This window comes from Naegleria fowleri, assembly GCF_008403515.1.
Source record: "Naegleria fowleri strain ATCC 30894 chromosome Unknown tig53, whole genome shotgun sequence".
In the NCBI taxonomy this organism is placed as follows: domain Eukaryota; phylum Heterolobosea; class Eutetramitea; order Acrasida; family Naegleriidae; genus Naegleria; species Naegleria fowleri.
Genome location: NW_025407985.1, coordinates 162,955 through 185,624, shown reverse-complemented (window position 1 = coordinate 185,624; position 22,670 = coordinate 162,955). Strand labels below are relative to the sequence as shown.

General features: G+C 34.6%; 10 protein-coding genes across 10 annotated transcripts in view; 5 read left to right on the top strand and 5 right to left on the bottom strand.

Annotated features, from left to right (window-relative positions):
• FDP41_006728 (uncharacterized protein) overlaps nt 1–246 on the top strand; it is a gene marked incomplete at both ends in the record, with an annotated part of 1,366 nt that extends 1,120 nt beyond the window's left edge. Inside the window, one exon of the mRNA XM_044710394.1 lies at nt 11–246. Coding sequence (XP_044558831.1) covers nt 11–246 — 236 coding nt within the window. The remainder of the gene's footprint in view (nt 1–10) is intronic.
• A 766-nt stretch (nt 247–1,012) lies between these two features.
• On the top strand, nt 1,013–2,558 carry FDP41_006727 (uncharacterized protein; the record flags this gene model as incomplete). Its single annotated transcript, XM_044710393.1, has 4 exons — nt 1,013–1,622; nt 1,812–1,934; nt 2,192–2,404; nt 2,476–2,558. 4 exons carry the CDS (start codon nt 1,013–1,015, stop codon nt 2,556–2,558), a joined length of 1,029 nt encoding a protein of 342 aa, XP_044558830.1.
• Nucleotides 2,559–2,877: 319 nt separating this feature from the next.
• On the top strand, nt 2,878–4,164 carry FDP41_006726 (uncharacterized protein; the record flags this gene model as incomplete). Its single annotated transcript, XM_044710392.1, has 3 exons — nt 2,878–3,426; nt 3,643–3,945; nt 4,027–4,164. The coding sequence occupies 3 exons, from the start codon at nt 2,878–2,880 to the stop codon at nt 4,162–4,164; spliced, it is 990 nt and encodes a 329-aa protein (XP_044558829.1).
• Nucleotides 4,165–6,247: 2,083 nt separating this feature from the next.
• Nucleotides 6,248–7,297, bottom strand: FDP41_006725 (uncharacterized protein; the record flags this gene model as incomplete). Its single annotated transcript, XM_044710391.1, has 1 exon — nt 6,248–7,297. The coding sequence occupies one exon, from the start codon at nt 7,295–7,297 to the stop codon at nt 6,248–6,250; it is 1,050 nt and encodes a 349-aa protein (XP_044558828.1).
• Nucleotides 7,298–7,343: 46 nt separating this feature from the next.
• FDP41_006724 (uncharacterized protein) lies at nt 7,344–9,783 on the bottom strand (the record flags this gene model as incomplete). Its single annotated transcript, XM_044710390.1, has 3 exons — nt 7,344–7,756; nt 7,822–9,059; nt 9,161–9,783. 3 exons carry the CDS (start codon nt 9,781–9,783, stop codon nt 7,344–7,346), a joined length of 2,274 nt encoding a protein of 757 aa, XP_044558827.1.
• A 276-nt stretch (nt 9,784–10,059) lies between these two features.
• FDP41_006723 (uncharacterized protein) lies at nt 10,060–10,452 on the top strand (the record flags this gene model as incomplete). Its single annotated transcript, XM_044710389.1, has 1 exon — nt 10,060–10,452. The coding sequence occupies one exon, from the start codon at nt 10,060–10,062 to the stop codon at nt 10,450–10,452; it is 393 nt and encodes a 130-aa protein (XP_044558826.1).
• An 850-nt stretch (nt 10,453–11,302) lies between these two features.
• On the bottom strand, nt 11,303–12,146 carry FDP41_006722 (uncharacterized protein; the record flags this gene model as incomplete). Its single annotated transcript, XM_044710388.1, has 3 exons — nt 11,303–11,496; nt 11,587–11,761; nt 11,814–12,146. The coding sequence occupies 3 exons, from the start codon at nt 12,144–12,146 to the stop codon at nt 11,303–11,305; spliced, it is 702 nt and encodes a 233-aa protein (XP_044558825.1).
• A 1,032-nt stretch (nt 12,147–13,178) lies between these two features.
• On the top strand, nt 13,179–16,571 carry FDP41_006721 (uncharacterized protein; the record flags this gene model as incomplete). Its single annotated transcript, XM_044710387.1, has 1 exon — nt 13,179–16,571. The coding sequence occupies one exon, from the start codon at nt 13,179–13,181 to the stop codon at nt 16,569–16,571; it is 3,393 nt and encodes a 1,130-aa protein (XP_044558824.1).
• Nucleotides 16,572–16,655: 84 nt separating this feature from the next.
• Nucleotides 16,656–19,046, bottom strand: FDP41_006720 (uncharacterized protein; the record flags this gene model as incomplete). Its single annotated transcript, XM_044710386.1, has 1 exon — nt 16,656–19,046. One exon carries the CDS (start codon nt 19,044–19,046, stop codon nt 16,656–16,658), a length of 2,391 nt encoding a protein of 796 aa, XP_044558823.1.
• Nucleotides 19,047–20,284: 1,238 nt separating this feature from the next.
• On the bottom strand, nt 20,285–22,214 carry FDP41_006719 (uncharacterized protein; the record flags this gene model as incomplete). Its single annotated transcript, XM_044710384.1, has 6 exons — nt 20,285–21,117; nt 21,179–21,311; nt 21,366–21,791; nt 21,834–21,909; nt 21,961–22,088; nt 22,182–22,214. 6 exons carry the CDS (start codon nt 22,212–22,214, stop codon nt 20,285–20,287), a joined length of 1,629 nt encoding a protein of 542 aa, XP_044558822.1.
• Between the last annotated feature and the right edge of the window lie 456 nt (nt 22,215–22,670).

Genomic DNA, 22,670 nt, shown 5'->3' with positions numbered 1-22,670 from the left:
TTAATTGAAGTTACAAAACCAACTCAACCAAAACCTGAACAATCAACAATTAAAATTTCTCAAGCTCAAAATAAAGCACGAAAAATTCACCCTCAACCAAAACCTGAACCAACCCAACAACCAAAACAGGAAACTAAACATTTAGAAACTCCTCAACTCAAAATTGAACAAACTGGTCAACCCAAAAACAAAACTAATTCAATCTCAATCTACTCGGACAGCAATATCTCATCCTCATTTTGTTAAATTTATTCTAAAAAGATTTGAATCAGTTATTGAACACTGGTACATCCCAGACAGCAAGACCAACACTCTCAATTTAGTCATTCAAAATGCCGAAACTCAACAACAAATACTAAAGAAACTTCATTCACTAGCCATGACAGAAAAAACACAAACAAAATATTTCGCCTCACCAATGATTTTTACATCATCTCCAACAACATTAATAGCCAAAGAAAAATCAATTTCGAACATCCAAACTCTCATCAAGTACTCAATCAATCAAAAGAAATGTAGAATTGAACAAATGTGCCTAACATTCAATCCACAAGAAACCTTGTACAAACTTAAAATTAACACTATGCAAGAACACAACCATCAAATTCGAAAAAGAGAGACTCAGTATTAAGAAAAAGGTAAAAGATACCTACTCATACCTAATTGTTGAATACAAGCTTAATGACATCAATGAATTGAATCGACTAACCTCAACAAGATTTATATGCTCCACAGAATTGAAACCAATTTCAAGACAATTCAAGCCAAAGACAACCGCATGAACGTGCGTTTAATAGTTTTACCAGCACCAATGGTGCTAACAATAAACTAATTAGATTTTTTGAAGAGAGGTGGTGGTGTTGTTGTTGTGTGAAGGAACATGTGCCTTGGGTTTCTTTGGTAGGTGGAGTTGTAGTCCACCTACGAGTTGGTGATCGGAACCGTCACGCGCAATAGGGTTCCAATCACCACCAACCACACCAACACCAACAACAACAACAACAAAAAAAAAATGATTCCAACAACAAACAACACCAATGATCATCATCATCACATTATGGAAGACTCCCAAGTATCCTCACCTCCATCATCATCAGCAGCAGCAGCAGTGGTGAGTGAGGATGCGATGCAAGATTCTCAAGTGGATGAATCTTTATCCACCACCACTCTGACCACCACCACTCGTACCACCACCACCTCTTCTTCTTCTTCTAATAACAATCATAACAACACTCCTCCTCTTCCAATTTCACCTTCACTCGTGGGTTGGACTGAACCCTCCACACTTCAAGAAAAGAGATCTCTCTATGCATGTGGCAATGATTTTGTCACTTTGGATCAATTAGAGTTATATCCATCGTATGCTGAAAAGAATCGACTTGAACAACCATCGATTGAAGGTATTAAAAAAGTATTCTCTTCCTATCTCAGAAATAGAGAATATCCAATATTATCTCAATTCAATCCTGAACATGATGCCATCAAGAAGGGTTATTATGACTATAATGAAGCAATTAATAAGAAGATTTCTTTTTTTAGAGGTGATGTCTCTCAATTGGAAATTGATGCTGTGGTGAATGCTGCCAATGAATCCTTGTTGGGTGGAGGTGGTATTGATGGAGGTAAGTACAAGTGTTATAATAATGGTAATAGTACTATTGTTTTATATATATTTGTATATATTTGTACATATTTGTATATATATATATCTATTATTGATATTACTGATTCACACAATACCATGTCATCATCTGACGTGATCCTATCACTACTACTACACTTGTATCATCATCTGCTTGATGATCACATAGCCATTCATAGAGCTGCTGGTGGTATCTTGAGAAAATACAATGCTCTTCTTAATGGATGTGATACTGGATGTACAAAGATTTCACCTGGATTTAAATTACCAGCAAAATACATTCTTCATACAGGTGAGTACAATGATACATCTTAATGGATTCAATGAATATCAATGAATAATAATATTTGATTCAAATGATTTCAATTGATTTTAATTTTATTTATTTTATTAATTGATGAATTAATTTTTTATGATTTGATTCAATTTAATTTTATTTAATTTTTTTTATTCAATGAATTTATTTAAACATGTATTTGAATATAAATGTTTAATCTCTTTTTGAATGATTCTAATAATAATACCTACTCTATACTATGCAACACACAGTGGGTCCAGTTGGAGAGAATCCTCAAAAACTCACCAGTGCTTACACCACATGTCTTGAATTAGTTGAACAATACAATATTAAGAGTGTTGCCTTTTGTGGAATTTCTACAGGAATATTTGGTTATCCATTAGATAAGGCCACATTCATTGCCATGCACACTGTACGTCAATGGATGGAAATTCATCATGAAAAGGTAGATCGAATTATTTTCAGTAAGTATCATAGGATGAGACTACTAACAATGACACACTCTACTTTCACACATGATTGACAATCTCCATAGTCACTTTTTTGAAGAAGGAAGTTGACATGTACAACACTGTTGCTCCTTATTTCTTTCCTTTTAAACCTTTACAAGAGAAATAAATTGTTGTCGTGATGTATAGTCATCTTGCCGAATATATTTGCATGAGTGGGCGGAACTAATTTCAATCGCTCCTTCTATTGTGATTCTAGCTCGACATCCAACCTCCTTTTAGAGACCTCTTTGATCATGTCGTACGATTCATGAGCGGTGTTGTGTCACGCTGGACGCGGTGCAAATGTTGTTCTTGGTGTTCCATCATTTTCAACCCCGTGTGTGTGCAGCACGATCGATCAGTTGGTCAAGTCAATAAAAAATATCATCATTTTCATACAATCTTTGTGTTGTTGTTGCCTTTTAACACACACACCATCACCAACAATGTCTGATCAACAACAACAACAACAACCTGGAGTGGTCTATATGCAACAACCACAACAACAACCCATGATGATGATGACCTATCCTCCACAACCAATTCCACAACAACAAGGCTATCCACCCGTTCAACCCATTCAACAACATCAACAACAACCACCATCGGGAGTTGTTTATATGCCACCACAACAACAACAACAAGGCTATCCACCCGTGCAACCTCCATATGGTGGTGGTGGTGGTGGTGGTGGTGGTGCACAATATGTAATGCAACCACCACAAGGACAACAACCTCAAATGGTTACTACTACTACTGCCATGCCAATGGTTGTTGTTGGTGGTGGTGGTGGTGGTGGTTCACTACTCGATCAAATCTTTGCTCCCAATCACAAGGCCAAAGTCAAACAAAGAATTGAACCTTTTGAATTGTTGACTGGATTTGAAACTGAGAATCGTTATGACATTTATTTTGAGAATGGATATGAAGCTGTTGCATTGGAAGAATCTGATTGTTGTGCTCGACAGTATTGTGGTCCAAGAAGACCATTCAAGGTTGGTATAATTTTTTTATTGTTGAATATATTGGTAATTTTATTCAATTATTTGAAAATCAACCACCCCATCACTGGTTTACTACTGTTCTGACCCTATTTGAATTTGACATCACTGCCATATTGTTCAATTAATTGAAAATCAACCACCCCATCAACACTCTCTCAAACAACAATAACACCACTGCCACTACATCAACCACCACCACTCTCATAGATGCACATTGCTTTAAAAGGCAATGGACAAGAATTCATTACTCTTGATCGACCATTTTGTTGGATGTTTCATGAGGTTAATGTATTTGAGACTGCTACTAACACTGCTTTGGGTAAAGTTGAATTGAGATGTTCATTCTTCTCTCGTGAATTGAATATCTTTGATGCAAGTGGTGCAAAGATTTATGATATTGTGTCACCATGTTGTGAGTGTTGGACTTTTTATATTGAAAAGAATGGACAACGTGTTGGTGAAATTCGTAAAAAGTGGAGCGGATTCTTGAAAGAAGCTTTTACCGATGCTGTAAGTTTGTTGATGATAGAAGATATGTCCACAATTTAACAATTTAACCATTTGTTCATTCTGAATACTTTATCATGATAGGATAATTTTGGTATCGAGTTTCCAATTAGCTCAACCACTAAAGAAAAGGCAATTCTTCTTGGAGCCTTATTCTTGATTGACTTTTTGTACTTTGAAGAAAGTGCAAACAATGACAACAATCGTCGTATTTTCTTATAAAATAACACAATAGTCATTAAATAAAGCATTGATTGTTAAGACAACATATAGTGTTTTCACTCCATTAACAGTTCTTTGGTTCGATTCGTTTAAAGTAATCTCTTATTACACCTCCAAAACCTCCAATTCACAAGCAACCCAACTTCGCAGCAATCTGTGTCTGCTTCGACACCCATCTCTCCCATTATTAAGAGAGATTGCTGGTTCACAATCTCAGAAATTGTTTGGAAAGAAGGAAGCAACTAACAATTCTTCATCAATTAATTATCGTTGACTTACAATTGTAAAAGTTACTTATAAAATATTAAAGAATAAAACACTAACTAAGAAATGTCTCCTATATTTTTATTCGGAAGATTACTCTCAAATATTTTTGAACATTATTGATGCATTATTAGAGAAATAATGTATATTCGTGCTCAGATAGAGTTTCACTTGGCAATTAGTTGAACCATGTATTGACTCATCATAAAAAAGATATAACTCATAAAGAAACATCTTCTATCCGATATATCTTCACTATCTTTGCAAAATGTTATAATCTTACACTCTCATTCCTTTTGTATTATACTATGCTTTTCATTTCTTTTTACCATTTTATTTCAATGGTAATTATATCATTAATACAAAGAGATTATTGATATTTTATCATCTTATAATGAGATTACAAATTATTTTATTTAAATATGTTTTGTCATATTTCTGTATTATATAAAGCTATTAATTTCTTCTGAATAAATCTTTTCTGGATGTTGAAAAAAATTAGTTACCTATTAATTATGAATGAATCTGATATGTAACTCAACAATAATTAGTTAATATAGATGGGTTAGTTCCTCTCCAAACTACCACTTTTTGCAGATGGAGTGTCAACCAACAAGCTTTATTTGTTGTACAGTTGTTTCGAGAAATGATGGAAGTACGCGATGAAAATACTCAATCAGTTCATTGAGAAAAACCACATTCAGGAATGGATATCAATAACCTATACATATTAATGAAAAAGATTAGAATTAAAAATATGCCAAAACAATGCCCACTTCTGTATTGATGTCAATATTCAATAAGGTTAGTTCAGAATAATTAAAAGAAAGAAATTAAAATGACCATGTGACTTATAAACATCGCAACAATCAATGACGAGTAAAGAAATAAAAATTAAAAATCCAATGATAAAAATCGAAGAGTTATCCAAATTCTGAATTGTCAATAAATTGAGCAAATCAATTATGACGAATAATGACCAAAGTCAAAGAAATAACAACAAGTGTTTGAAAAAAAATTCTCTAGTATTAATGGGAGGGAGTGGTAGGTGTCAAAGCAGATTGCTGTGAGGTTGCAACTGGGTTGCTTTGCTCTTTGTTTTGCTTGTGCGTTGGAGGTTGACATATTTTTAGAGATGAACCTCCAATTATTGTTTTCGATACAAAACACTTCTGTTCTTTTCCAAAGAGCTATCAATGTCCTATTAATATTTTGTCAATTAAAGGCATTAAATCGGTGTTTTCAGAAGTATCTGGTAAAATTTTTGATGATCAATTAACATGCAGAAAAACGTTTTACTTTCATGATTGTGTATTATGCAGCGATGAATGTACTAATCTGTTGACAACTATTTCATGAATCATTATGGTAGTACCTCAATTAGCGTTGTGTAAACTCTGAAGCGTATATTCGAACATAATTATCGCATGGAAAGAGCCTGACACACTGATTGCACTCGTGATGGGTTGGTGCAACTGAAAAATTCCTTAATTCCTTCTAAAATCAATACATCATCATCATTATGTTTCAAATTACATTCCTGTTCTGCTTCTTCTTGTTTTTCTATTGAGGATATATCATTTCTTAAACCTTTTCTATTCAATATCCAATAATCCAAGACAAACACAAGAAAGAATTTCAATCGAGGATACTTGAAATTCACAAAATCCACAAATAGTTTTCTAAGAAGGTGAGGTGGATTCACTGTGATTGTTGTTGAATGGTTGGTTGAACAATGATCTTGTTCCTTATTTGGAGAAGATTTATTATGAATATCATCATCATTCACTTCATTGTTGTTCTCTCTTCTGTTGTTCATTCACTTGAAATATTGTGAATCATTTTGATCATTCTCACCACCATTCTCATCACCACTACATTTCAAACATTCTCTAAATATGAATAGTGATCGTTGGCATAGTTCTTCAAAATATTGAATAGTTTCTAAAACTACAGTATTCACACATTCTTGACTGATTTGAAATGGATGATTTGTTGTCATCGTTGTATTACATAACGAGTATGTGAAATGATTAGAGTTGTTCCAAATACTTTCACAATCACTCTTAATACTCTCCTCCAAATAATGATGATATTCATTTTGGTTACAATAATTATTCATCTCAGATTTAAATTTCTTAATACTCTCTAAATGATGATGTTCATTCTCAGATTTAAATTTCTTAATATCATTATTCTCAGATTTAAATCTTTCAATTAATTCCATACACCATTGTGAATTCATTCGATACATGTTAAAACAATTCTTTTGTGTTGTTTTTAAATGATTGGTATAATAATTCATATTTAAAAGTTCTAAAAGATTGGTTAATTGTGGATGATTGAATTGATACATTCGATGAGTGGTGGTGATGGTTGTTGAGGTGGTGGTTGTAGCAATATTAGTAGTGCTATTATTATTATTACTACTACTACTACTACTACTAGTTGTTGTTGTTGTTTTGTTTAAATGTTGATCATTCATTTCAACATGATTCATAATAATAAATCCACTTGAATCACGCCACAAGGGATGAATATACTTTCTGAGAAGAGTTCGAAGAAATTCTTCAAAATCTTTCACACACAGAATCATCATCATGTTATTGTCATTATCATTACTAGTAGTAATTCTATTCCTTATTATCATAGTATTATTATGATTGGAATTTAAACATTTCAAATCAATAAATAATGAATTCAATAACAATGGAGTGGGAATGTGAATATCATTCATGATGAATTCTTTAAATATATTGTGTGCATGAACAAAAGTATTCATAATAGTTGAACAAGTAGTATTAGTAGTAGTAGTATTAGTAGTAGTATTGTTAAAAGAAGTAGTAGTAGAACTAGTAGTATTCTTCATGTTCCTTATACTATAACAACCATGTAAATATAATTTTGCATATGACTCATTTTCCAATAATGGTGTTCTTGGTAATGGCTTGATGTTTTAAAATATTAAAGTGTAAAGTAAATAATTGGTCTTGTTCGAGAGTGGACTCTGTCGATTGAGTATATTCTTGTTGTGATGGGCTTGTCCAAATGTGATTAGTACTACTACCACTACCACTACCACTACTACTTGAATCATGTTGATCATTATCACTACGTAAACACAATTCAAAAATATAGCACTTGGATGATGTTTCATCCCAAAATGGTAATTTTCCACCCATTTCTTGAAATGTTTTCCAAAAGATATGAGTGAAGGCTTGTCGTTCTTTTCGTATTTCATCATCCATTTTGGTCAGAGGTAATAATGGTGCTTTTGATGATCCATTTGATACATTCAAGATAGGTTCATTTATGATAGTTTGACTAACTATATATGGATCATTATGAGAGGAATGAAACAATGTGGATGATGATGAACAATGACTTAATTACTCTCAATCATCACTCTCCTATAAACACCTAAATTCCAATTCTTATCTTTTGAAAAACGTTGTTTCTTTTGAATATCTGGACAATAAATGAGATAATCATCAAATTGTTGTGAATGAGTAATAGTCTGATCGGGATGATTCATGATGATACAAAATTGAATGGAAGGATGAGAAGTAGTATTTGTAGTAATCTTATCAAGGTACTTCTTTTTAACTATATTAGGAAATACCAGACAAGTCAATCCATCTACTTTTTCATAGATTAATGTTCCTTTTTCAAAATCTAAATCAGTACTTTTCACTATTAAATCACTATCTAATCCATCATCAAAGTATAAATCAATCATTGGTCTATGATTAACTGCAACTAATTGATAAGAAGAAGAAGATTCAGTGGTGGTGTTAGTGGTGGTGTTGGAGTTGTTCATGGTATTCATTGAAGAAGAATGGTTGATGTGGTTGTTGGTCATGTTGGTCATGTTGGAGGTACGAGTGGTAATAATAGTCATTGTTTTCAACAATACCATACTGGTACAATATTGACATGGATTCTTTTCAACAGTCATGGGACATGTCGTAGAGGTAGTAGTAGTAGTCGCATTAGTAGTAGTATCATTGGAAGGATTTTTTTGTTCTTGTAATTTAAATCTTTTTTCTTGTGTAGTAGAAGTATATTGAACCCATATGGGTGAACATTGTTTGTCCAATGTACAATAAATATATTCATACAATGTTAATAACTTCATTCCTTGACGAGTAGTAGTAAATTGATGACCATGATCATCATCATCATCATCACTACTACTACTACTACTACTACTACTACTACTACTATCAATACCATCATGGTGATGAGTGGTGGTGTTGCTGGTGTTGTTCAAAGGAGTGGTGGAATGCATGTCAAGTGGTTCATGGGGTTGTTCTACTAATTGTTGTACTTGTTCAACATTTTGAGACACAACCACATGCACACTTTGATGTTGAATGAACATGGAGAAATCTCTTCTCAATGATTCCACTCCATTCTTTTCAACGTATTGAATAAGATATGAAAAATCATTGAGAGAGTTCTCATGAGAATTATTACTATTACTACTACTACTGGTGCTACTACTATTACTACTACTATTGTCACTACTATTAATATTACTATTAATATCACTACTACTACCTGTACACATCCTCCTGATTCGATCATGATATAATTCACTTCTCTCCAAATAGACCATCTTTTTACTTCTATTTCCTCGAATAGATTTTGAACTACTTGTATTCTTTTTACAACAAGTTTGTTAGGAGGAAGTGAATGTTTTTGGAAGTGAGAAGGATGAATGTTTAACATGTCTCCATGATGAGAACTTGTGATTGAGGTTTTGGTTGTTGTGGTTGAGTTGGTGGATGGATTCTCCAAGATTCCTCTCTCATCGTCATCCATAAAAGTAAAATGAAATAAATCATGCATTTCTTCACTTAATCGCTCCTTATATTGTTTTTCTAAAATTTCAAATGTCCATAATCGAAATGTAGATTGTTGTAGTGATTGTTGTGGTGTATCTTTCATGGAAGGATTGTTGAATAATTCCAATAAATCTTTTAACATGATTTGATAGATCCATAGATAGTGTTGAGAACAAGGAGTAGAATGCTTGTTGTTGTCTTCATCGTCGTCGTCGATAAGATGATTTGGAGAAGATGATAAGGACAGCATGTTGTTGGAAGTGATTGAAGAAATGTGTTTCAATTCCTCTTGAATCAATTCTTGTGCTTGTTGATGAATCCATGTTGAAGTAGTATTGGTGGTATCAATAGTAGTGGTGGTGCTGTTGGTGGTGTTATTAGTAGTAGTATTCATATTCATAGTAGTAGTATTCATATTCATGGTAATATTCATAGTAGTAGTATTCATATTCATAGTATTAGAATCCTTATTATTATTATTATTATTAAATAATAATTCTTCCATCTTGTGAATGAATATATGATAAGGTCTTGAAATAAATTCCCATTCCTCATTTCCAAATGAAAAATTAATAAATAAGAATGAATCATGTTCATTATTGGATATGTTGTTACAACAATGGTGATACTGCTGATGGTGCTTCTGTTGCTGATGGTACTGCTGTTGCTGTTGCTGTTTCATGGAATAATTCTTCAATTTTGAAAGAATTTCATCATTACTCTTATAGTGAGAATGTAATTGATTCCCTTGTTACCAATTTCAGATTATTGTTGTGGAGTGATGGGAGCGTGTGCTGCATTGGATGGATTGTATCGTCGATGTAAATATGGAGGATCTTATTACATGACCACTTCATTGACCAAATACAATGATTGGTTACAAGAGTTGGGCATGTATCCAGAGGAAGTGGTAAAGGAGTTGGTTCAATCTTTTGGAGTTTCATACCCTTGCCATGACAACATGATGGCTCAAACAACCAAAACCCTCGGCGGCTTGGTGAAGAAAATTCCACAAATAATGGTGGGAAATTTTGGCAAATTTGAAGAGACACCTTTTGGAATTCCAGTCAAGTATTTGAAACATGTTATTTCGATTCGTGGCACGGTGAATGAGTTTTTGTGCCCTCCAAGACCGCACGGATATGGTAAGCCAGAATTTCCAAAATACCGATAAAAGTATAAATTCATCAGAACATTGTTTTACATCTTTGTTGAATAAGGATTTGAAGATGATTTAAATCTTCGGAATGAATTGTGTGTATGAAACCACTCTTCAACTCTCAGCAAGTGGATTCTTTCATGGGACTCTTGAAACATTTCTTGTAGATAGGAATTTATGGTGAGAGAGAGTTGGAAGTGTATTTGTTGTTGTTATGTTTGTGTACCGAATGAAACCTTGCCTTAAGATTCTCTCGCAACAAAGTTTTAATAACACGACCCAGTTGAAGTAAAAAGAATGAAAAAAAGCTACAGCACCGCAGGTTCCCAAGTTGTCTCCAACCTCAGTACTGATGCAGCTCGACGATGCTTGACTTCTCAAATCGGACGGGATGAGGTGCATTCATCGTGATATGGCCGTAGCCACTCACATCCCTTAATTGCTTCTTTTGATTACTCTCTTACCATTGATTCGCTGTTCCTTCATCGAATCCTCGAACGATTCACGAGATTGAATGTCGAATTTTCGTGAACCACAAAATAAAGCACCCATCGAGTGTGGTGTGAAGCCAATCTTTAAAATCAAGAGTGCATGTCTACTAGCCATTCATTGCTTGCATTTCAATTTGATACTCTGAAAGATTTCAACCAGGGTATATGTTTGTCGTGAAACACATAAACCTCCGCATACAAGGCTGAATAAACAATTATCGTCTGACTATCAAACGGTACCTTTTGCAATGAATCAATTTTCATGCACAACGATACAAAGTCATCCATACATTACTCTTTTTCTCATACTATTCACATGCCAGTTTTATTTTAATAAGGCCCTTTGTAATTTCATATTCACGTCTTGCGTTGTTCTAATGATGTAGCAACTGCTCGCACAAACGAATCATGTGTTCTGCAGGTTTATCATTCGTGTTGCTCTGATAAAATTCTTGGAACATTTCTAATGCACCTCTGTAATCCTTTTCAAAGTACAACTGACATGCTTGATTATAAGAATTCCATTTGTTCTTCTTTTGTTGATCTGCCAATTCATACATCCACTCATCTTTTTTCACAACATTTACGTTTCAAACAAGTTTTTAAAAGACCATGTGTTTGTGTTAAAACATTTCACCTTTTCAAAATGCAAACCTACCTTGTGAAACAGTTAAAGAACCTCCCAATTCATAAACCTTTGTGGAATGTTGTGGAGGCAATTCTTGATTCGAAGTAATAACAGACACAATGAATGTATCATCTACACAATTCTTTGTGTCGACAAATCTTTGCACCTTTTCGATAATCACCTTCATGTATCCATAATCTTTTAGCTTTTGCAATGTGATGAGAAATATCAGTGAGTGTTGAATTTTTAAATTTCACTAAATTGAATCCACCCAATCCAGAAGAATATTCCAAATTAGGAGGAGAACAAGTATGATTGAAGTTTGAATGATCACCATGATCACCATGAACACCATTAGAATGATTCTTAGTATCACCATCAATACCAATTGTAGAATCAGCATGCAAATGATGATTACTCTGATCATCCAATAAGACCATCATTACTAGAGGTTCAATTCGATTTGGTTCATATAATTTTCGAGTTAAACAAAATTCTTCTTTCCAAATGTATTGAGATCGATCACTAAATGGATCTTTCAAATAACATAACATGAGAACCCAAATATATTGTTCATTCAATAAGTGCATGAAATAGTCTAAATGATAAATATTGACATTGACATCAAAGGAGGAGTGTTAGTGTTGATGGTGTTGACGGTGTTGATTGACACACAATGCTCCTTCTATTAATAGAGATCCATCAAAGTAATAGGAATGAGAATTGACAATCATGATAAAATCATAATCGGAATGAGAAGAATCACACGTTTGATACAATCGACTACCAAATAAATAAATATTTTGAATATCTGATTCTTGAATGGTGAATGGAAGAAGAGGAGAAGAAGCACATTGAGAGTTCGTATTGATTGTTGTTGTTGTTGTTCGAGATGATGATGATTGAGAAAGTTGGACTTGAGAAGAACAATAATTGGGAGTGATTGTTGATGTTGGAGCACAAAATGAATCACATCTTGAACAGTGAAGAGAGTAAAAGTAGTAGTAGTAGTAGTAGTGGAAGGATTCGATCCATCCTGATGATGATGATGATGGTGATGGCTCTTCATTCAATTATGATTCCAGGAGAGTGATAGTGAGTCCCTAGAATCTGAATAGAAGGTAGTAGTTTTTCAAGGTGTGAATTTTTTAAAGATCTCTCCCTTTTTTTTCGTTCATGCACTACAACATAAACGTGTACAGAGGTGGTATTGAGAAAAAAAAAATTAAATTTCCCGTCCAACCAATTTTTTCTCCTGGCTCGAGAGATCTCGTTACCTGTCACTCCCACCCTGTAAACGTTACTATATAGGGGTTCTTATGTTGTAGTGTGTGTGTGGGAAAGTGAGCTAACATCGATTGGAATTGAGTGACACACGAGAGAGAGAAGTGCTCAAAAATCCAAGTGATGAATCTGACTGAGAGTGTGAGTGCGTGAAAGAACAATGTTGAATGATAATATACTTACTCTATTGATCCAACATCTCGAGTACAAAATATATGATGAATATGTCCCTTACTCCCTTTTTATCCATACCATTCCTTTTTCATTCCTTGTTGATGTATTGTGGGTGGAATGAATTTATTACATGATGACTGCCAACTGTCAAACCGATACAAAAAATGTCTCAACAACTCGATGATGATCATTCTCACACTATAAATAACACTACCACGAGCAACAACAACAATAACTCCACCACCAACACTACGACCACCAACTCTACAACATCTACTTCCATGATCAATGATTTGAAACAATTATTGAATCTATTGCATGTCATTTTCATCATTCCCATCCTTCAATTCATTCAACATCCACAACTTGGTTCTTATTGGAAGATTCTGAATAATGATGATGATGATGATGGGAGTAATGATGATGATGGGAGTAGTACTGCTAGTACTTTGAACTCTTCAACAACAACATCAAAACACTCTCCTCTCATTAGTATTGCCAAATCTCATTTATCTTCTTCACTCGGAGGAGTCTCAACACACACTCCGAGAGGATCCAAACGTATGATGGTTGGAGAAGAGAATCAACAAAACAAGGCACAAATCATTCGAGAGAGAATTATGAATCTATCGATCAGTACACAACAGGGATCATTGCTCCATGATGATGATGAGGATCATGACATGATGGATGAAGAGAACGAGGATTATGAACAAGATGATGATGATGATGACATGGAAGATATTCAAGTGAGTGATCATGAAGAAGAAGACTCGAAGGAAGATTCATCCTCCTCTTCCTCTCTCAGTGATGGTGCTAGTACTACTACTACTACTACTACTACTGCTGCTGCTGGTGCTGCTGAGAAGAACAATTCCTCCACCATCAACACCAGCACCCCCAGCACCACTTCAATCCTCACCATTACATCGTCGTCATCGTACAGTACTGCTGATCCGTCTGCTTCTTCTTCTTCTATCAATACTACTGATGCCACTTCCACACCAACCACCCTCAAAGTTCCAAAATTATCACTTCTTGGTTCATCATCACCCTCATCATCATCATCATCACCTATTCACGTACGATCACGCTCCTCAGGTTTAACCATTAGTAGTAGTACTACTACTACTACTACTGCTAATACAACTACTACTAGAGTTGGTGGTGATGGTGGTGGTGGTGGTGATACCTCTTCCATGGTTCCAACTCTACAAATTGGTTCTCTTCCTGTCACTTCCAATTATCTTTCCAATTTGACAGCACCAAGTACTCTCTCAGCACGTGGTAAAAGTGCAAGTAACAATCGAAATTGTATCATCATCAATGGTGGTCATGGTCATGGCAGTGGATTGGAATCTTCTCCTCACATGAGACTTGTGAACAATGAAATTGAAAGAATCCTCCAAACACCCAATGCCTGTGATTTGAAATTGAATTCTCTCACATTGACCATATTTCCACACAAATTATTTAATTTATTTAAAACACACAAAATTACCAAGATTGATGTCTCTGATAATAGACTCACTTCTCTCTCCTATCACTTTACCAATTCATTTCCATATTTGGAAGAATTGAACCTTTCTAGAAATTTATTTACATCCATGTTCAATGATTTTAACAAATTGAAATATTTAAGAGTATTAGATTTGAGTTACAATGGATTTGAAATTCTTCCTCAAAATGTATTACAATGTACTAATTTACAAGAACTCTATTTGAATCACAATTCATTGATTGCCTTGCAACCTGACATTGCAAAATTACAACAATTACAAGTGTTAGATATTTCTAACAATTTACTTTCAAAATTACCAGATGAATTGACTCAATTGAAGAATTTAAAGAAATTGAATGTATCCAATAACAAGTATATTGATTCAGCCATGAAGATTATTATGGATTTGTACAAACAAAATCCAAATTTAGAAAGAGACATTAAGAGTGAAGATTTGGGTGATAATAGAGATGTTCTTCTTGTTGCATCATCATCACCTTCTTCTTTGACTACAGCCCCTACTACTACTACAAATACCACCACTACTGCTAGTGCCACTACTCACACTTCCAGTACAACTACTACTACTACTAGTACTACTACAACCACAACAGCAACTCCCACCAAAACTGATCGCAGTGCAAGCATGACCAATTTGTCAAAAACACCACCACCACCACCACACACCATCAGCCCTCCTAACAAGATCATGACCAAAGTGGCCACTACTACTACTACGACCACCTCGACAGATTCATCACTTTTAAAAACATCATCATCCATGGATACTTCAGATGCACTCACAACCAAACGTGTCTATTCCATTCTCGAATTGATTGAATCTGAATTCAAATACAAGAATTATCTTGAAACATTATTCAATGAATTCATGTTACCCATTAGTAATTGTGATGATTTACAACAACAAGGTCAATTGAAGTTTATTGGATGTGGAATTCAAGATGGTCCACAATTTGTGAAAAAGATATTTCCACCAGATTTGGAAAATATTTTGAAATGTTCACAAATGTTTTATAGAGAATTGGTCAAGATTTTACTAGAACCAACCATCACCACCACCACGACCGAGGCGACGAGTACAACCCAGACTCGATCCCAAAAAAAGAGAAAGAACTCTGAACTTCATCGCACATTATTCCTTTTAAAGAATCAAATCTACGATTATCCAGTGGGTCAAATATTCCAAAGATTTATTCCTTTCTTTAAAGTCTATATTGACTATCAATGCCACTATTCACGAACAGTTCATCAAAATCTACCACAAGCCTACTCTCAATATCCAAAATTCAAACAAGTCATTGAAATGGCAAAAACAGTGACAGGCACTGATGGTTTGGATATTTCAAGTCTGTTGATCATGCCATGTCAACGTATTGTAAAATATTGTTTATTGCTTAAGGCTATTATGAAAGAGACACCAACAGATCATCCAGATTATCCTCTCTTAGAAATTGCTTCTACTAAAATGCAAGCAACAGCACATGAAATTAATCGAAAGATGAAAGATATTGCCAACTTGAGAAATTTAATTGATATTGCCTCACAGTATTCCATTGATGGATTGGTCGTCTCTACACGAAGATTTATCTCAACGACAAGTGTCAAGATTTATATTGTGCCATCAAGTGGTACTAATAGTAGTAGTAGTAATAGTGGTACTAGTGGTAGTAATACTAATAGCTTGATTCTTCAAAACACTTCTGGCACTAATATTGTCACTCGTGAGAAGGCTAAAATTCATCTCTTCAATGATCGAATTCTTTTCACCACTATTGAAGACTCCCATTATTACTTTAGCGTTGGATCATTATTGCAATTGGGAAGAAATCCATCCGAATTGTACAAATTATCTGAAGTGGAATTGCCCTCGATGGACAACACAACAATGGACAAGACCAAAGTATCGCTGAATATTCTACCCAAATCGTCTCAATACATTTTAGAATGTGAGAGTGAGAGTGTGTGTAATACTCTTACACAACAATTGAAAGATTTGTTAACCACCACCACCACCACCACTGCAGTGCAAAAGTAGAAACGATTTTGACCATTTTGTCGTGCTTTCATGTAAAATAAATCAATGTTGAACCATGTTCAAACTACAATGCAACTACTAGTTTTACTTCTTGCTACTGATACTACTATCACCACCAGTACTACTTCCTGCACCATTATGATCCATTTCCATCACCTTTTTATACCTCTCAATTAATTGTGGTGTAATTGGCCACTTTTTCTTTCCTTCTTCATTTTGGAGAAAATAGACATGTGTTGGAAATGGAAGAGTCCAATACCGTTGATCATTCTCTTTAAAATGTTGCATTCCAATCACATATTCATGTTTTCCTTGTTCAGCCAATAAATGTCCCGTACAAAATGGAGTATGATCAGGATGTAAAATATTTCCATATTCAGTATCTGTCCATTCTGGTACAAAAACAGCAAATGCGAGTGGTTCATTAGAAGCTTTCAACAACTCGAGACAATACCTAGCAGTCTTGTTCATCACCTCTAAGGTATAGGGTGGTCCACATTCAAAGAATCCTCGTGTAGGTCTAAATTCAAAGAATGATCCTCTTGAACCAAAATACACATCCGTATCTGGAAATGCACTACAAAATGAATTAAAATAACAATTAATGGGTGATGCAAAACATTCATGACACACTTGAAATTCTCGATATAAAAAATCAAATCCTTTCTCAGGAAGAGCTGCATGGAAATTAGCTCCTTCTTCACTTGATGAATCTCCAAAGAATGTTTGATATCTTCTAATGAGAGTATAGAGTCTATATTTAAATTCTTTCATTTCTGGATCTCTCTCTTCATTGCATTTCTTGTAGAGTAATCTCAATTTGTTGTAATGAATTAAATTCAACTTGAAGGTATCCAATGGATGTTGTGAGTGTTGAGAGTTTCCATTGGTGGTGTTACTGTTACTATTGGTGGTGTTACTGTTACTATTAGTGCTATCACTGCCATGACCACCATCATCACCATGACTATCATGACCTTCATCACTTCTACTCATAGAATACAATGTTACTTTACAAAGTAATTCTTGTTCATTAAATTCCAATTGAACATCCATCGATTGTTGAGTAAAGGATTCTTTCAAACGCTCTGTGCTCAATGATTCTGCAATTTTCTTAGAATTATCAACAAGTCTCTGACACACTTCATCCACTCGATCCTTCAAAATTTGTTTAAATAAAATGGTACAATTTTTTGTTAATTCTTTTTGTTTTTCTTCTAAAATAGATAAATAATTATTAGAATATCTTTGATTATTGTTGTTGTTGTGATTCATCCAATCTCTTAATTGTTTCAATTGTTGTTCAATTTTTTCACATTGTTGAGGTTGATTTAAGGTTCTAACTTTCCTTAACCATTCCCATCCATTTTTGTAATAATAATCTAAGGAGGTGAGTGCTTGATTGACAGTTCGACATCTCAAACGACTTGGAATTTCAGAATAAATTTCAGCTCTCAATACCTCACTTTCTAATGCAAATTCAGGTCTTTTCAATAAAAAATCAGAAGTAGATTGTTTTTCAATGAGAAGAGTTTGTTCAGAACATGATGATTCTAATAGAGATGAATCCACCGATGATAACTGTTCAAATAACCATCGATTCAAAGATTCTTTTGGAGCTTCTAAATCAAAGAGTAATTCTTTCACATCTTTTTCATAGGCCAATCTCAATTGTACAATTTTCTTGTATCTATGATATTCAATAAAAGATGCAAAAGCAGGATTGTCTAGAGTTCCTTCTTTGGCATTGATCTGAAAGAATCTTTTTCGTTGTTCCTCTCCATTGGATTTAATATCATATTGAGAATGGTCGATTGAAAAATTCCAAATTGGAATTCCATTTCGGAGTGGAACCTTATCATCGTTAGCCTTTAAATGGATAGTATTAGAATCAAGAGGAGGAGGTCCGCTTTTATCATTCTTTCTGTACTTGTTTTTACCTCCATAAGAAGTATTTCTAGTGTAATGATCAAAATTTCTTTTTTTTTGATGTTCGGAGGATGAATCATACTTTCTAAAGCCTCTTTCACCACTCGTGGAGGTATGACTACTATTACTATAGGGTTTGTAATGCTCGGAATAGGATGAAGGATGGAAAGAAGGATGAACATGTTGTTGTTGATATTGATGATGGCTCGGAGGTGGTGGATAATGATGATCACCAAGACTAGTACTCGTCGTCGTGTCCAATGTTCCTCCTCTTCCTCCTCCTCCTCCTCGAGGACTACTTTGATAACCGTAATAATATCCTCCCAACGGTTGTCTTGGTGGTGGAATGTGATGAACAATATTATTATTATTATTATTCGGATAATGATTTGATGGTTCTCCTGAGAGATCACGGTCGTCTTGCGCCATATTTTGTTGTGTTCGCCTGTTGTTGTTGTTGTTGTTGGAGTGATGCGTCGGTTGCTGCTGAGTGGCCATCGATGGTTGGCGAGAGTGAGCATGATGAGAATGATGAGAAGGACTCATTTTTTTCGAGAGTGTGGTGATGGAGTGGTGATGGAGTTGAATTCATGACCCTCCAGGAATTATATCATCAACCCCCAAGAGAAATTCCCTTTCCAGAACCAAATCAGTCCTCAAAGGTCTTGACCATGGAATCTCTATTGACAATTTTCATTTCGAATAGAGATACATGTTCTTTATGATCGTACAATGATGATAAAAGTCCCATTCGGTTTTCTTTCAATTTGAAAATCATCAAGTTCATGGATAACTTTAATTCGACAAGTCAACCACAAGACAGACAACAAGAGTAACACATCTTTCAACCTTCTCATCGCACTCTTGATTTTAAAGATTGGCTTCACACCACACTCGATGGGTGCTTTATTTTGTGGTTCACGAAAATTCGACATTCAATCTCGTGAATCGTTCGAGGATTCGATGAAGGGAACAGCGAATCAATGGTAAGAGAGTAATCAAAAGAAGCAATTAAGGGATGTGAGTGGCTACGGCCATATCACGATGAATGCACCTCATCCCGTCCGATTTGAGAAGTCAAGCATCGTCGAGCTGCATCAGTACTGAGGTTGGAGACAACTTGGGAACCTGCGGTGCTGTAGCCTTTTTTCATTTACAAAATAAAACGTTTTATTTATCGTTCACTATTTCGTCTTTCTTGTAACACTTTTCGTGACTTGCATTGACCATGTAATTGATTATGTCTAAAATTTAATTGGAATGCATTACAGCATTACAGCCGACTTGAACTCGGGTGTTTAAAGAACCAACAAAGGCTTCTCTGCTTTTGTCACTCACAGTCAAAGACAAATCAAGAGAATTAAAACTAATCCTCCCCAGAAATGATTCAGTCCGACCTCTCCGACTTGTTTGCAAGAAGAGTGAAGAACCTTTAATTGACCTTCCACTTTCTACATGAACTTTCACAACTTGGAACACTTCAATAGTTTGTTCCTCCTTTGAAGAATAAAGCAAATCAATAAAATATTAAGCGTACTGTAGTGCCTTGAACGCTGTCTGAGTGGTATTTCTCAAATTGAGATGACATTCTAGTGAACATGGAATTCCAACTTTCATAAGTGGAAGCAACAAGTAATGCTTCATGACTCGTTGAAAATGATGGTTGTTGTGGATCGTTGCTGTTGAAAATCGACTTCCTCTCATTCCAATGTGAATATTATTTCTGAGCTTTTCAGTATGCAGGATACAACTTTTGAAGTTTTCACATTGATTTCTAAGTGCATTTAATACTTTTCTGTTTTCTTTCTAAATTCTGCAAGTCGTTGTTTATAGCTCACATGATGATGAATGGGAGGAAGAGTAAATGCTTCTTCTTCTCCTCCAGGAATTGCATCACCACTACTGGATGTCAGGTGGTGAGTGGTTGGGGAAGTGGTTGGAGAGGAGGTATTATTACTGGCATTCACTGCTGGAGATGGAGAGCAGTTGAGGGAGGGAGAAGACTTTGAATGATGATGTCCACCACCACCACCACCACTCTGACTCTGACCACCACTCTGACCACCACTAGAAGCAAGTAAATCATTCGTGGATCCCTCTTTTCGAATGTTCTTTCTATCAAATGTGTGTAATTTAGAGAGTAAAAAGCTGAATAATGTTTCTCTCTCTTGTACTGATAATTTGGTTAAATTCATGGGTATGACATCTTTTTCTGGTTTCCATTGATCTCCTTTTTTCTTATTGTAGACCTCTCGAGTTTCTTCTCCCTTCTCTTTCCAATAACCTAATTTGATATCATTCATCACTTGAAGGATAAACTTTCCAATTTCATCTTCTGTTTGAATTTGTGCTTCATACTTGGCCATGGACTTTTTATACAAATCTAATCGATCTTTGAGAGTTTCAATTTCCTTTCGAGCACTTGCCAGTTCCAAATCTTTTTCTTCTGCCAATTTTTTCATTTCTTCGAGAGTGTAATTTTTATACTTTTCTCTGGTGGGTGTATCGATGTGTTTTTGCGCTTCCATTTCCTTAATCTTTTGAGAGAGAGATTTAATCGTTTTGAGATAGGATGCTAATTTCTTTTGCATTTCATCCATTCCAATCTTTTCCATGTCTTTAAATGGTGATCAAAAAATTCTATGCATCATCATCACCAACACCATACAAATACCTACTTGTTTCATGTCTTAATTGTTTGTTTTCTTCTTCTAGTCGCTTATTTTCAGATATTATTTTTCCAGCCTCTTGGGTACTATGTTCAATTCTTTCTTTCAATTGTTGATTTTTTTGCATGGTTTGTAGTGTTTTCTTTGAAATAACAATGAAATTCAGATCATAAATAGAATTATCAAATTTTCATACCTTACTTAAATGTTCATCTGTTGATTTGATGATTGCTTGTTTTTCTGAAGTGAAACCTTCTATTAAATTTTGTTCTTGAGCTTTCAACTCTTCTTCAAAAGTCTTTTTCATTTTCATAATTTCAACAAAATGTTCGTCTTTCAGTCGTCGTATCTGCTTTTTTAAAGATGAATTCTCGTTTTCCAATTCGTTTTTCAGTTTCTGAATATCTTCTACTTGTGTTTCATTATGCTTGGTGGCGTTCAGCAAATGCCTCAACTCTATAATTTCTTTATCTTTCGTTCGATTTATCTCAAAGATTGTGGTCTCATAATGATATTTCATTTCACTAAGTTTTTGTAATAAATTATCATTTTCTTTTTGCAAATGCTCTACTGATTGTTCCGATTTTCTTCTATCAATATCAAATTGTTCCAAAATTGCCTTCTAATTGGATCAATAATTATGGTGAGCACTTTTATCACTTACATTATCCTGAATTCTTGCTTCTATTATTAATTTTAACTCTGCAATTTTCTGCTCGAGTCGTTGACATTCCTCGGTCCTGAAATCAAAATCAATTGTCGAGCTTTTCAAGACAACTGATCATACTTACTTTCTCTCTACTTTTTTGGTAAGAGTTTGTACTGCAAGTGAAAGAGTAGTTTTTTCGGAATTAAATTGTGATTTTAAATCCTCGAGTTGCGCCTTCAATTCTTCGGGTGTTTGTTCTGCAGTTGATTTCTACATTTTTTTGAAATAAAATTTAGCAATCCTAGTATTTCCGTTCTAAAAGAACATTCAATTCATTCGGATTCCTTAGATGATGAGCCTTACCTTTCTTACCTTCTCTTCTTTCTTTTTCGGCATTTCGGTTGTTTTTCATGAATGAATTTTTTACGATTTTGAAATCGTACTTTCTTTTTTTTCCCGCCAAAGTCCACAAAAAAGAAGTACAATAAAAATACACGAGTTGTTCATTTTATACAATGGTACGTTCAGCAAACATGATCTGCGCACAATGAGAGGATGGAACAATTTGTATTCATCGTTTTGTATGGAAATAGAGCGAAATTGATGAAACGTTAAAGAGAATTAAATCCCATAAAGGAGTTGAAGGGATTGTTATTGTCAACAGTGAAGGAATACCTATCCGATCGGATTTTATGAATGATGATGTAAAAGTAAAATATGCTGCCAACATCACTCAACTCGTTGCAAAGGCAAGATCTGTTGTCAGAGATTTGAATCCTCAAAATGATTTAACGTTTTTGAGAGTGAGAACTAAATTGCATGAAATTTTGATCGCACCAGGTAAGTTAAGAA